This window comes from Ailuropoda melanoleuca, chromosome 1 (genome assembly GCF_002007445.2).
Source record: "Ailuropoda melanoleuca isolate Jingjing chromosome 1, ASM200744v2, whole genome shotgun sequence".
Classification (NCBI taxonomy): domain Eukaryota; kingdom Metazoa; phylum Chordata; class Mammalia; order Carnivora; family Ursidae; genus Ailuropoda; species Ailuropoda melanoleuca.
In genome coordinates, this window is record NC_048218.1 from 70,424,994 (window position 1) to 70,438,871 (window position 13,878).

At 50.7% G+C, this 13,878-nt stretch overlaps 1 protein-coding gene across 1 annotated transcript in view; it reads left to right on the plus strand.

Moving 5' to 3' along the window:
- Window positions 1-13,878, plus strand: part of XXYLT1 (xyloside xylosyltransferase 1) — a 161,441-nt gene that overhangs the window by 79,533 nt on the left and 68,030 nt on the right. Inside the window, 1 exon segment of the mRNA XM_019801983.2 lies at window positions 11,968-12,100. Coding sequence (XP_019657542.2) covers window positions 11,968-12,100 — 133 coding nt within the window.

The window sequence follows — 13,878 nt, forward strand, 5'->3', positions numbered from 1 at the left end:
TGCCAGTTAATAAACACAGAGGGAAAGAAGGCATTTGGTGGTAACCATTACAGTAATCCTTTATTCATATGACAATAGTCAATGGATGCTGAACCAGAGCAGGCACAAATTTGTTCAGAAAGAGGATATTTTCATAGTCCCAAAATGTTTCCCCCATAACGCTATTGTTGTAGAGAACAAATGGTAACTTCACAATGATCAAAATTAACATCATCGATAATGGGCCAGATTGACCTGCTGTGCCTCTGATGTGATTGAGCAAGAAGAACACAGCCTTGCTTCTGTGCTGTTCTTGGCAAAGATGCATAACCTGAATCTGATCACGAGGAAACATTAGACAAATGCGCATCGAGGGGGCTTTTGCAAAATAATTGGCCCGTGCTCCTCAAATTGTCCTAGGCCATGGAAGATGAGGAAAGGCTGCGGAACTCCTTCAGACAGAAGAGACCGGACCACTGTATGCCATCCTGAACCACAAATTTTGTTTTTGGACAATAGGCAATTTTCGAATGGGGCTATAGATTAAATGGCAGTGATGTATTAATGTTAATCTCCTGGGCCTGGTGGTTGTACTGTCATTATGAGAGTGGCCTTCATTCCTAGGAAATACATACTGAAATATTTTAGAGCCTAAATTCTCTCTCTCTCTCTTTCTCTCTCTCTCTCTTTTTTTTTTTTTTTGCTATCATCTGCAATTATGTCAGTTTGGCATTCTATTTTATGTCATTAATTAAAAATTAAAACAAATAACTTAAATTTTACTTAATTAAAGAATAGAAACTAGTTGATTAAATGAAATTAAAATTTAATTGAAACAAGCAAATGAATTAATTAGTGCTTAGGTACAGTTTGGTAGACAGAATCTTCTCTATTGTAGAGTCTGGAGTGCGAACAAGTTAGAAAGAGGGTTTCTTGAGTGCCCTCTCCATGGGAAGGCAGATTTGTCTTTTAAATGGAAGTTAGAATGGAGCCTTGTGACCTCTCCCTGTTCTTGGGTAATTCTTAGTACCTAGCAGACTCAGGCTCCTGTGGGGTTCCCCTTAACCTTGGTAAACAGGGATGAAAGCATTGAAATGCAGACTGTCTTGGTGGGAGAACCCATAAAATGAAGACAATAAACCCTACATTTAAGGATTAAATTAGGTAAAATGCATAAAAATATCTAACTCAGAATCTGGCCTTTGGAACCTCATTTTATAGGTGATGATAGTTCACTTTCTTTCTTTCTTTCTTTTTTTTTAATGTAGCATAAGAATCAGTAAAATAACATGACATTTTGGCAAGAGGCCTTGCTCAGGAGACAGGAAGCCTGAAGAGCTATTTGACCTTTGGCCAAGTCCGTCTGCAAACCCTCACGGGGCCACAGGTGTTGCTCCTGAAAAGATTAAAACCATATTTTTTTCTCCTGATGCAGAAGGTAAGGGAATGGGTAGGTCTTCACATATAAATCTCAGAAAGGTATTCTGGGTTCCTACTATGAGAAACTGGTTTTTCTCTGTGAAAATTGTCGTGCTGTGGATTTCTGGGTACAAGGAATGATGGAGGGCCACTCTCCCTTCGGCTGCCCACAGTCCTGGGAGAACTCGTTTATGTCGCCGAGGGCGGCCTTCTTCTCCTCGGGGGGAAAGTTGGCAGTTTTCTGCCTGATTGCACTTACCCTCCTTGTGCAAACTTCTCAGTAGTGCGTGCCCCTGTCACGGTTGCAGGTCCTTCTGCTGTGCACAGCTGGAGAGGGGGCAGAAGGAGAGCTGGGCCTCTGAGGGTGGGCTGCAGGACCCCGCTGAGGGAAGAATGAGTCTGCTGGGTGAAAAGGACCGGGAAGTTCAGCCACAGGAAAGAGGAAAGGATTCCCCATTCATACCAGGAAGAATGGCCAAAATACAATTTTTCTTAGTGACGTGGAAGAGAGGGCCAAGGTGCCAGCCAAACTGTCTGTGCTTGCATCGGTGTTGTCATCAGGGACCTTGGTCAGTGTCCTGGCCTAGCACACCACCAGGCAGTGTGCACGGAGTGTGTATTCAGCGCCAGGATGGAACAACATGCTGGCCGCACGAGAGGCCTGTCGCCAGAAACGGCGTTAAGCCGTGGCAGCCGTCCTTGCACAGGTGCCCCCGAGTGAGGCGTGGTGTTCACGGAACTCCTGTGGCATTACAGAGACCGTTTGGGGATTATGATCCTGCTCGGAGGGTCTGCCCGGCTCTCTGGGGTCTGGCTAGCTCTGGCATGGTTCACCTTACTGGTGACCATGTCTGGATTCCAAGAGACACGTCGGGGCACCAGGTGGAGAGCCATGCTGGAAGGGAAGTGTGAGGCCCGCGAGGGAGGACAGGAGTCCTTCAGGGTGGCAGCCCGGGACCAGCGGGCACAGCCTCAGTGGTAGGCCAGCAAGGAACAGGTGAGGGCTGAGCAGAGGTCTGGAAGGTGAGCAGACAGGAGTGCCAGCAGGAGCATGCCAACGGCTCTGCTGCAGCGAGGGGACTTTGTGAACAAGAAGGAGGTATATGGACATGGGTCAGGCCACATGCACCTGGTTCCTATTTTGCCATTATTGACTGTGTGACCTTCGCAAAACTTAATTCTCTGGGCCTCTATTTCTTCATCTGTCGAGTGGGTGGGATTACTGCATGCCAGCTGTGGAAGGACTGCTAGCTAGTTGCCGCTGTCTGTTCTCCTTTTTCATTTATGAGCGAATCCCATTTATTCGGGAGCAGCATTATGCCCAGTACATGCATTAATTTCACAGCTTCCCTTGCAGCTAGGTGTGGCCACGTGACTAAAATAGGGCCTTCCAGGAGGGTTGTTGAGAGGGTCTGCCTTATTGCAGGGGACAAGGGGAGGAGACCTTTCCCTTTCTTCCTTCTTATTGTCTGGAATGCAGCCAAGTTGATGGGAGCCCCAGTAGCTGTCTTGCACCATTCAGTGACCTTGAGAATGGAAACCAGATGTAGGATAACAGAATGGAAAGGTAGAAGGGGCTGGGACCTTTGATAGCTTTACGAAGCAGCCCTATAATCCCTGGATGACTTAGCTTTGGCCTTATGTGTCATTCAGACCATGGTTACTTGACATCTTCTGTTATAGCACCTGGACCCTGGAGGGTTGTTGAAAGGTTTAAATGAGCTGAAGCATAGCCAAGAGTTTTGTGAGTTGGGAATGCACTTTGAACATTGCTAGCTGCTGTAAAAATATAAGCAATCAGTCCTGTTGTTGCCATTGTCATTTGCGGAAGCCTAAGGGGCAGGGCTGCGGTGGACAGGCCCTGACAAGCTGGCTGGGCCAGAGGCACGGGTGTGTGGCAGAGCAGAGCATGGGGATGGGGGGCTGCTTGGTTAGTTTTCCTGATTTTACAGTGAATCCACAAGGGTGACCTGGGTTCAAATGCTGGGAAAGAGGGAGGGCGTGTTTGGGGGAGGTAGAAGAGAGGGCAGGGGAGATTAGAAACTGGAGCCTGCACAATTCCAATAAAGAACCTCAGAGTGAGCAATTTGGAAAGTTGATCTGTGACCGTCTGGGCAGACCCATGGTAACCGGATCACTACTTTCAGAAAACACCTGTTAATTCTACGCAGAGAAGATAGTTTGCTACAGCTGCCATCCCCAGGGGTCTGTGAGAAAAGCCCGCTGGTGAAGAGCAGAGACCAGGCGTCAGTCTTAGGGTCGGTGAACAAAGTGAGAATGCGGCCGTGCCCCAAATAGGAAGCAGGGCAGATAAAGAATAAAATCTCTAGCAGACCCCAGGGAGCTATAAGCTGTGGAGAGGTCAGCAGGGGCCACGGACATCTATGCCATAGAAATGAAAGAAAGGGGGCTATTCCGCTTTCCAGATCTAAAACCCAGTTTCCTCTGCAGATTGAAATTCACAAAGAAGTGCCTGAGCTGTAATTTCATCCTGGCAATAGAAGCAAGAGGAAAATGGAGACCAGGTGTTGTATGTGTTGTTGTATATTATATACGTCCCTGAAGTTCTTCGGCCAAGTTGGAAATAAATTCTGTCCTATTCTAAAGGATATGATTTATGTACCTAGTCACCGAAGGCACGAGGGGGGAGGGAGGAGGTGCATGTTACACTGGTGCTGAAGCAAAAACTGTGTCTTCTCATAATAATTTGTTTTGTTTTGTCCACAAAACAGGAGCTGATGGTTATAAAAAATGTGATAGCCGGCCCATAGCTCACAGTCAGTTTTCCCTGCTTAATTTTGAGGTGGGGGGGCGGGGGCGAGGAGGGCTGGAAGAAAGAATTTGTTGTATAGCTAATACATAAAGCTGACTGTGGTCATTAATTTCAACCCCTTGGCCCCCACACCTTTTACCAGAGCTGCTAACAGGTTGTATAAATCACTCTTAGGAACTCCATTTCCTCCCTTCCCTCCTGGCTCAGAGGCAGGGGCCGGCTGCTGACGTGGAAAAGAGAGAGCAGCCCAGGGAGAGGCAGACCCGAGCCTACTGTGTCCGTGGCCATCCAGGGGCCAGCGGGTAGGGTAGCGTGGGGGTGAAAAGCAAGCGTGGGCTTTAGAGCCCAGCAGATTCCATGTGAGTCCCAGCTCCAGCTCCACCCCTTGCCAGCTGTGTGATCTTGGTTACCGTACTTCATCTCATTCGTCAAGCAGAAACAATCACGCCAATCTCAGCGTATTTGGATGCTTACATGAATATAATAATACATTTTATACAGGTTGGCTATTGTCATTGAAAACTTCCTTTCAACTTTTGTGGCACAAAACCCCTTTTTTCCTGACATTTCTCCATTGGTCTCCACTCGATGAAAGGGAACCCCAGGAGTTTTCCAGCCCACCGGGGGTAGGGGTCTTGAGGGAAGTGGTTATGGGAAGTGGAAGCCCCTTCTCTGCCCACGGAAGTCCCAGTCAGCACGCCAGGGTGGCCTGGAGCGTCTGATGTTTTCACCCTTGATGTGGCAGCCTTTCTTGTGTTTAAAGATAGGGGGATTTTAAAAGGGACTCGGGGATGTCTGAAGGTTTTTCTCAGAAACCCGTGTGTGATGGATCCAACACGCTATCCAGTGAGGAAGTCTGTGATCTCAACTCTGACGCTGCCTCGCTAGGTTGCCTTAGACAAGTGGCCCGAACTCTCTGAGCCTCAGGTTTCTTATCCGAACACAGGAGGTACTAAGGCCCACCCAGCAGAGGTGTGCGCAAGTTCATGAGGCGGGTCAGCACGTGGAAGACCCTGTCCTGGGCGTGGCACACACATCCCCTCTCTCTGCTCCTAGGGAGGGCCATTGGCTGACCAGGCTGGAGGAGCCCCCAGAGTCTGTACCCAAGGCCTTGGGCCCTTGGTGTGCTCCACCTTGCCCCTTGGTGGCAGCTTCCCCCATAGTTAGCCAGCTGTCCTGCTGCTGGGCCTTACATGGTGGAGGGAGTGGAAAAGGGGGCTTTGAAGGCACAGGGAAAAGCCCAGCTGGGAAGTAACCCAAGATCTCTGTAGGAACTGAGAACCACCACAGCCCATTCCAAGTGCAGATGCCCTCGGGGACACAGCTGGGGTCTGTGCGTTGTGCTGGTGGGTCTACCGAGACAGCCCGAGACCCCGTGGCAGGAGAAGCCAGTCTGCTGTGGCTGCATGGTGCATCGGGACTGGGCCTGTCCCTTGGGCCTCAAAACAGCTTCTCCTGGGCCCTGGGCCTCTTACAGTTAGAGGAGGTCTCTAAGGCAACCGTTCAGTTGCCCTTCGGCTCCTGCAAGCCAGAAGTCCCGCCCAGCAGCAACGAAGAGGCCCCAGAGGCTAATAAAGCAGGTGACACGTTGCTGCCGTATTTCCAGGCGGAGGGTGAGAAATCGAGCTTGTTTTCCGAGCAGCCATGTCCAGATTCTCAGCCTCATGACACCTCATGGAGCCCGGGTTGCCACAGTGTCCCCTTCTCCCTGTCCTGGTTCATGGAAAGCCAGCCCTGGTGTTCTGAGCTGAAAGCTTTCTGATGTGTTATAAATATTTATCTCTGGGAAGCTCTGACGCTCTTTCAAGACAGAAAGGGAGAGAAGGTGCTTACATGGTTGATCTGCCCCTCAGAGAAGGCCTGTTTGTTGTCCAGGGTGGGAGGCCCAGGGCTTACCCAAGCGTGTCTGTCTTTTCATAATTTCCTGGTCTCTTTTGTTGTGTGGTGTTCATGCGTGTGAAGATGCATCTACCAGGAAATGTTTCTTGGGATAGGAGAAGGCGGGGAGAGGAAAGGAAGCTTCTTTCCCCCTTTTGTTTGTTTTTGGCTATCATTAATTACTCACTCTGGGTTGTAATTCCATCCATGGTCAGATGACATGCCTTATGACTGGTTTAATTGGAGGCTGATGACGAGCTGTCTCAAGCCTTTCCACAGGGGAATGTTGACTTGGGAAGCTCCCAGCTGGTTCTAAGGCCACGCGTGTTGCCTTCTGCAGTGCACTGGTGCTGAGGAGCCCCCACGGCCCCGCCAGGCTGGTGCTCAGGGCCTCAGGCAGCAGCATCCGGGCTGCGCCTCCCGAACCCCGAGAGCACTCACCTGAACAGTCAGGAACTTCCTTGGTGCTGTCCAGGGCCAGGGTGGTCATAGGTGATAATGGGGTCTCTAGGTCCTGAAAGCTGCATCTTTAGCCAGAACTTTTAGTCTTGTCTTTCCTTTTCCAACTTGTTAGAAACAAGTGGCGCCGTTTTGTAAGCCTGAAACTGGAGTGTGAGAGAGTGAGGTGGGCGGATGTGGCCTCTTGTGAAGATGGTGCCACACTTTTTACTTTACCAGCTGGAGTTGAAGTTCAAGAGGAAATATGTCTCAGACTTAGATTCTTAGTGTCTTTTCCCACTTTGGTTGTCCTACATCAGTGGCTCCCGTCTTATGGTCAGACATTTGTCAGTCCTGTGGTTGGGGGTTTCAGCCAGGGCCCCGGAACCACTGTTCTTCCATTTCCGGAAATGGCCCGGCTCAGCCTGCCAGATCTCTTGCCCAACTACCGTCCTGCATGGAAAGCAGCGTTTAAAGCTCTGAGTGCTGACCCGTGAGGTGACACTGCTGGGAGCTCCTCTGCATTCTGTCATCTCCCGAGGGGCCTGGCCAGCCAGCGTCAGCACTGGCACTCATCCGAGGACTGCCCCGCACAAAGGTGTTCCTCAAATACCCCGATGCCCACACAGGACTCTTCCTAACACATGGGTAAGCTTCCTTCTACCTGAGAAAATGACACACTTCACTTCTTGTTTTTGTGATTAAACACATACATGGCAAGATTTGTAAGTTTGAGGGGCTGATTGGAAGACCCCTCATCCACCTAATTGGACGTCGCAGCACCATGTTTCCAGGAATGTACAGGTCCAGCCAGAACAGAAGATGGCTTGGGGGGGGCGCTGAAGGGGGGACAGTATTTTACCACTGGTTGTTGTCGTTCTCACACCAGGCACTGAGCTTTTGTCTCCGTGGGTGGTTCCTGGGTGTGAAGTCTGGTTCCTGCCCCCCTTTGAATGTTGTACAGCTCAAGGTGTATTCTTAGAGAAATGTAAAGATTTGTTGGTTTTGTTTGTTTTCTAACATCCCTGCCTGGTGTGAATGTGAGACTATGGAGAGCACTTTCCCCAAAACTGGCACACAGTATGTGGATCACGGAGATCTCTTCTTTCTTAGCTGCTGCTGTTCGTCTTCAGGTTCACGTTTTCACGGTGTGATATGCATGTCCTGCCTGAGCTCCTTGTATTGGGTGCCTGGCAAGTCTTGTACACAGCCCTTTGGGCTGTATTATTTTGGCCACAGTATTTCCTGCTCTTGAGTTTATGGCCCATGTTGGGAGTGGGTAGTGGCAGGCGGTGCCGACTGACATGAGAGCATTAGCTAGGCAATCAGAAGACCTGAGTTCTTGATCAGCTCTGCCACTTAGCTCAACAGTGTGACCCCGGACAAGGCCCACTTTTTCTTTGGTCCTCAGTTTCCCCATCTGTATAATGGGTAGATTGGCTCTTCCTTCAGATCTGTTATCCTAGATTCATTCTGTCCTCTTTGTTTTAATCATTTTCTCATGGAATTATGACATGGTAGGCATTCAACCAGCCTGGATGCTGGCTATTGTTTTGAGTTTTATAAATGTCTGACCTTTTTATGAGACATTCTTCCCCATGCTTTATAGATCTCATCTCTTTGCTTTGAAGTCAATTCTGTCACTCACTTATTCCTTAAATCTCAGTGGTCCTAAGTGCTGTCATTACAGCTGTCCTCCAACCAGCATCCTCTCTGGACCATCGTTATGGCTGTCACTGCCATGTACCAGTCTTATCTCATCCTCAGAAAAGCCTATCAGATTAATGCCCCCCCCACAATGTAGTTCCCGCAGAGAGAGGACTACAGGAAGGACCAGAGGCCAGATGAATAGGGCCCTTTAAGAGAATCTCACCCTAATCACTTCCAGCCTTCCTGGTAGGCATCTTCCTCTTTCCAGCAGCCACATTTACAACTTGGCATCTTACTTCATAATTACATAAAAAAACCATCTGGACAGATGCCCGCACGACACCGCAGGTTGCACGGAGGGCTGTCGGCTCCCAGAATAGAACGGAGTGTCCTCCGGCCTCAGCCTGGAAGGTGGTAATTGGGCCAGTCCTTTCACATTGGTGTGAAGCAGTCAATGCCTTCCTAGCCAGTTCACCTCATTTAGTGAGGTTCCTCTTGAAAGAAGTATCAGCACCTTTTAGCAAAATAAGGTACTTTACAAACGAGTTATAAAGCTATGAAGGCATCTCAAATTCCTGTGTCTCAGGCTGCACATGACCTTTTCCAAGTTCACTCCCAGCCAGTCCCTACAGGGCAGGGAAGGTGCTCAGATTTATTGATGGGCTGTTTAAGACGAGGCCAGGGTTCTGCCCAAATGAAGGAGCTGGATCTCTTCAGGAGACCTCTGATGTCCCCAAACTCTGCCCTCCCAGCCCATTCCTGCCCTCAAGGAGCACTCTCTCTGGCCAAGGCGGCAAGGCTGGCACACCAGTGTCAGTGCACATGACCTTGACCAGGGCCCATCCGGGCGGGCAGGGAAGGAGGCATTCGGGCTGCTCCTCGTGGAGTAGTTTGGAGTTACGTGACCTTGAAAGACCAGGGAGTACACATAGCACATGGTAGGCTTTTGAGGAAGACGACCGGCTGAATGACTAGCCTCTCCGCCGCTGGGAGTTTCTTTAGTTCTAGTGAAACTGTTTGCGTGTTGAGGACTTCCCTTAAATTCCACATCTGGCTGGCTTGTTGCTCTGCTTTTAGGCTGTCAAGGCCCTTGAAACTTCTGTGTGCCCCTGTGTGGGTGGCAGGGGTGCCGACCTACCTTCTGGGAGTTTCTCTGTGATCAGAGGGGCATCAGGCTCTGATGGAAAGGAGTGCTGGGCTTTCACGTGCACCAGACGAAGGTTCAGATCCCAGCTCTAGCACTTACTTGTTGTAGGACCTTGGGCTATAGTTTTGAACTTTTCTAAGCCTGTTTGTTCATTGGAACATAGGAATAACTCAGCCTCTTGGGTGGTTAGGAGAAATAAGCTCGTGCCTGTGCAATGTTGGGCACTTAAAAACCGCTCACAGAAATGGTGCTTCCCTGTGGCTGTCATTCGTGTCATTGAAAGTACCCCCCTGGGACCATGAGGATGACATTTCCCCTTCCTCCACAGCCCAGTCAATACCACAGAGGTACCACCATACAGCCTTGAGGCCTCCCCATCTTTTGGCCAAATGCCTTTGTCCCCCTCCACCGCTTTGTCGACAGAAGCTATGATGATGTGCTTTCTCTCCTTGGGATGACAATGGTGCCCTCCTGTCCCTGTCTCATTAGTGCTCCTCTCTGCTGTGTGTAGGAGCCGTCTGAGACCTTGGATGTGGGAGCTTGGGAGACAGGAGGTGGCCAGAAAGAAAAAAAAAAATGGCTGGAGGGGATGTGTGTGCTATGGGTCCTCCCCACTGTGACTTCTTGATGTCTACAACTCTTATTCTGAGACATTCTCTCCTGGGACACAGTGTTCTTCTCTAAGGTCACCATTGGGTTCCTTCTCTCTGTTCCCCAGGGCCGCCTCTGGGAGCAGTGGGTGCCCTGAGGCTCTGCCCTGTGGCCTGTCCCTATTCTCCACTCCTGGTGGAGGGCAGCTTTCTGGGAGACAGCGAAGTCACCACAAGGGCTTGCTGACCTCCCGACCCCCGAGTCATCACCTTTCCTGGTCTCTCGGTTGGGGTGGTTGTTATTGCTGTTTTTAGTGCAGGAGGGCGAGCAGCAGTTTTACCCATTGGTGTGTGGGGGTGGACAGCATGAAGCCAGGCAGGCAGCAGTGTCCACAGGGCTGGGTGCGCCCATTTCCCTGCAATCCCTTCCTGCAGGGCCAGAGAAGCCTGGCTCTGGTGCCCCTTCACTTTCCTCTGGCCTGGGCTGCTGGGTTGTCACCTAGTGTCATTTATTTTTTTCAAAACACTCACGTCGGACGTCAACTCATGTTCTTTTTCTGTGCCACAAAGGAAAAGAGAACAAGAACAAATGAATCAGTTTTTCTGGAATCATAAGCTGTGATTTCTTCATGAACGAATTTAGAGAATGCCTATTGAATTCCACAAACATTCCTGAGTGTTTCCTGACCTCCAAGGCCCGCAGTATGAGTGCGTGGAGGCCGAGATGCCAGAGATAGGGTCCCTGTCTTCAGAGGGCTTCCCCGGACAGCCTGTCCTAGACAGCCTTCGTGCCCCGGGGAGCACCTGATGTTGGGTGTCTGTGGGTATCGCTATGCCTCAGCTGTCCACCCCTGCCCAGATGTCAAGGCCCAGCCCTCGTCTCCCTCCTCCATGAAGTCTCCCTTGACTGCCTCAGGCATCTGTGAATTCCCTACTCTCCAAACCCTGGCTTCCTGCAGTGCTCTGCAGCCTGAATACAAGAGGTTTCCCATCTGTCATCTCATCTTCCCGGCATCACTTATGGGGTCCATTGTATCACCCCCACTTTAACAAATGGGATGGCTAAGATTTAGAGAAGTCATTTTCCCAGGGTCACAGAGCTAGGCAGCAGCAAACCTGGACCTTGCGCTTGTGTGTCCTGAGTCCCACCTCAGGCCTCCTCCTCAGTTCGGAGCACTTTCTCTCGCTCCCGCATCATTGACCCCTAGCACCCCCTCCTTGGAGCCCCTGCAGCCCCTCCCATTTCTTGCCTACACTAGTTCCTTCCTTCTTGTTTCAGTCACCTGTGTGTCACTCCTGGTGGGGGGCAGGGCAGGGGCCTGGGCAGCTGGGTCTGGTCCCCTGCTGCCACTGCGACACAGGAGCTGAGCCAGGCTTGGGGCGGGGGGGAGCTGCGGGTAAGGAGGAGGAGAGAACGGAGCCGGTGCCTCCCGCCTCCCTCTTCCCTCCTCCCTCCTCCCTCCTCGCCCTGAATTATCTGGAGGCAACGGAAACAAACAGCACTTATGTGCCAGGTAATTGTGAGACTCAGTTTGTCTAATTATAGCTCACTTTGTCTCTCAGACAGTGGAATAAAAACATAACAGTGTCCGAGGTCTTGCAGCTGCTCTGTCGGCATCTGACACACATCGAGGTTTGAGAACGCACTAAGGAGGGCGGGTGTCCAGCCCTCTCTCCTGTGGGTCACTTACCATCTGTGCCCCACAGAGAAACACCTGTATGCTTTGAGTTTTCAGTAGGGTGTCCCCATAACATATCATCCAAACTGGTGCCTTTTGAGAGTGCAGCGGTGTGCTGTTGAAAATTCCGCCAGGACAGGGGGCCTGAAGTAGAGCCATATGGTCACCTCGTTCTAAACAACATACATGTCTGCAAGTGGAAGGAAAGGCGGGGCAGTTGTTTATGGAGACTTTGGTGCAGAGCGGGTTGCTGGCAGATGAAGGGCCTTTGTTTCCGGTGATAACTTTGCCCCATGCAGTGACTGCAAGAATGATCTGATACCTGTCTCTGCACCCTCCACTCATTCTCTGTCCGTGTCTGAGCCTCCCAGGATGTGTGTCTGTGTCTTATTGTTTTCTTTCTCTTTCCTCCAGAGATCCTGCGGATAATTCAGCTGGACCTAGACCTGAAGTACAAGACCAACATCCGGGAATTGTTTGAGGAGTTTGACAATTTCCTGCCAGGCGCCATCATTGGCATAGCGAGGGAAATGCAGCCAGTGTACAGGTACGTGGCTGCGGTGGGGAGTGTGGCGTCCAGGACTCTCTCCCCCCCATCTCCTTACCCCGTTCTGCTTCCCATGGCAGATTGAGATTTCTTGCTTGATAGTCTTACATCTCTTAATCTGCATTTAAATCTCTTCGAGATACATTTGTGCTTACTGCATCTAGTTAATGGTGTGGGCAGGGGGGTCTGCCCCAAAGCTGGAGCCGCTGCCTCATTCTTTTTGGGGAGTTTGTAACATTTTTCTCATAGAAAGCTGAGCTGTTTCGGTTGTTGGTTCTGGTTAAGCTCAGAATTTTAAAATCTTGGGCTTTGCCTTACAGCGGAGGTTATCAGGATATAGCTTTAATTGCCGAGTCCGATGATGAACGTCTAAGCGGAATGGGTTTATCAGTGTCTTGTAAGGAGGGAAAGGCAGCAAGCTTTGGAGCACCAGCTGGGGTTACCTCGTTGCCGTGGAGAACGCATTCTGCATGATGCTGTGTGCTTCATTGTCAAGCATGCGTTGTAGAGAAACCGCAGCATCTGAGAACCAGGAGACACGTTCGAGAATGTTCACTGCAGCATTGTATGCAGTAGCCAGAAACCGAGACGGACTTAAATGTCCATCGATAGCAGAGTGGATAAATGAAATCTAGTCATCCAACTGAGTACTATACAAAACCCAAACGAGCAAGTGGTAGCCAAGTGGACGGCTGGGCAGAGTCAACTGTGATCTGTAGGGATGCACACCATGTGGCAAAAATCATGAGGAAAACCAAAGCAGCGCTATCCCCCAACCCAGCCCGGGGTTCCCTCTGGAAGGGTGGGGGCATGGTGGGGAGGAGGGCCTGGGTGCAGAGTGCCCCTAGAGTACCTCAGTGTGTGGTTAGCCCTCTCCCTGGGGGCCGTGCACGTGCTTGCGGGCACTCTCGTGTGTGTACTGTATGTCCCTCAGTGGAAACAAAGGAGAGGAAAAGCAGAGCCACCTACAAGTTTTTGTTAAAAACTAGAGCCATGGTTCTGGGTCCAGAGAGTTCCGTATCGCTGACTGATCCTCCTCCGGGTAGCTCCAGAGCTCACCCAGAACCTAGCTGCCCAGAGCTGGCCCTCCTGCCGGCTCCCTCTGGACATTCTTGGAGCCAGGCCATCTTTGGAGAGCTGCGGGGCACAGGCCCTTAGTGACCCAAGAGACTGCATTTCCCCCTGAAAGAGCGGGGAAGAGTGACAGCTTGCTTGCTTGTGACTATTTGCAAGACGCAGATCACATAACAGGAAATTCCTGCGAGGCCTCTGAATGGGCTGATAACTCCTGGGCCTTGTGGGCTGTCGCCCTGACGTCATCCTCTCCCAGGCTGCCCCCCAGTCACACAGCAGAGCCTCACACTCTGTGGGGAACAGGAGGGGAGGGTTTGGGTCAACACTTGCCACTTCAACTCAGAGCGGCCTCCATGCCTCATTCCTTCACCTTTATACAAGGTGGCTCTTATGTCAGGGGTTGCTGATTTGACACCTGGAAGCAATGGAAGGAGTCCTACGTGTTAGTCCCTGTGATTGGGGCCTGGGTTCCTCCATCTGTGAACAGGAGCCTGTGTGCTGCAAGACCTCCCTCCCCCTACTATGAGAAACAAACTGAAGACTTCAGAGGGGAGGGGGTGGGGGAAGGGGATAGACTGGTGATGGGTAGTAAGGAGGGCACGTATTGCATGGTGCACTGGGTGTTATACGCAACTAATGAAGCATCAAACTTTACATCGGAATCTGGGGATGTACTGTATGGTGATTAACATAATATAATAAAA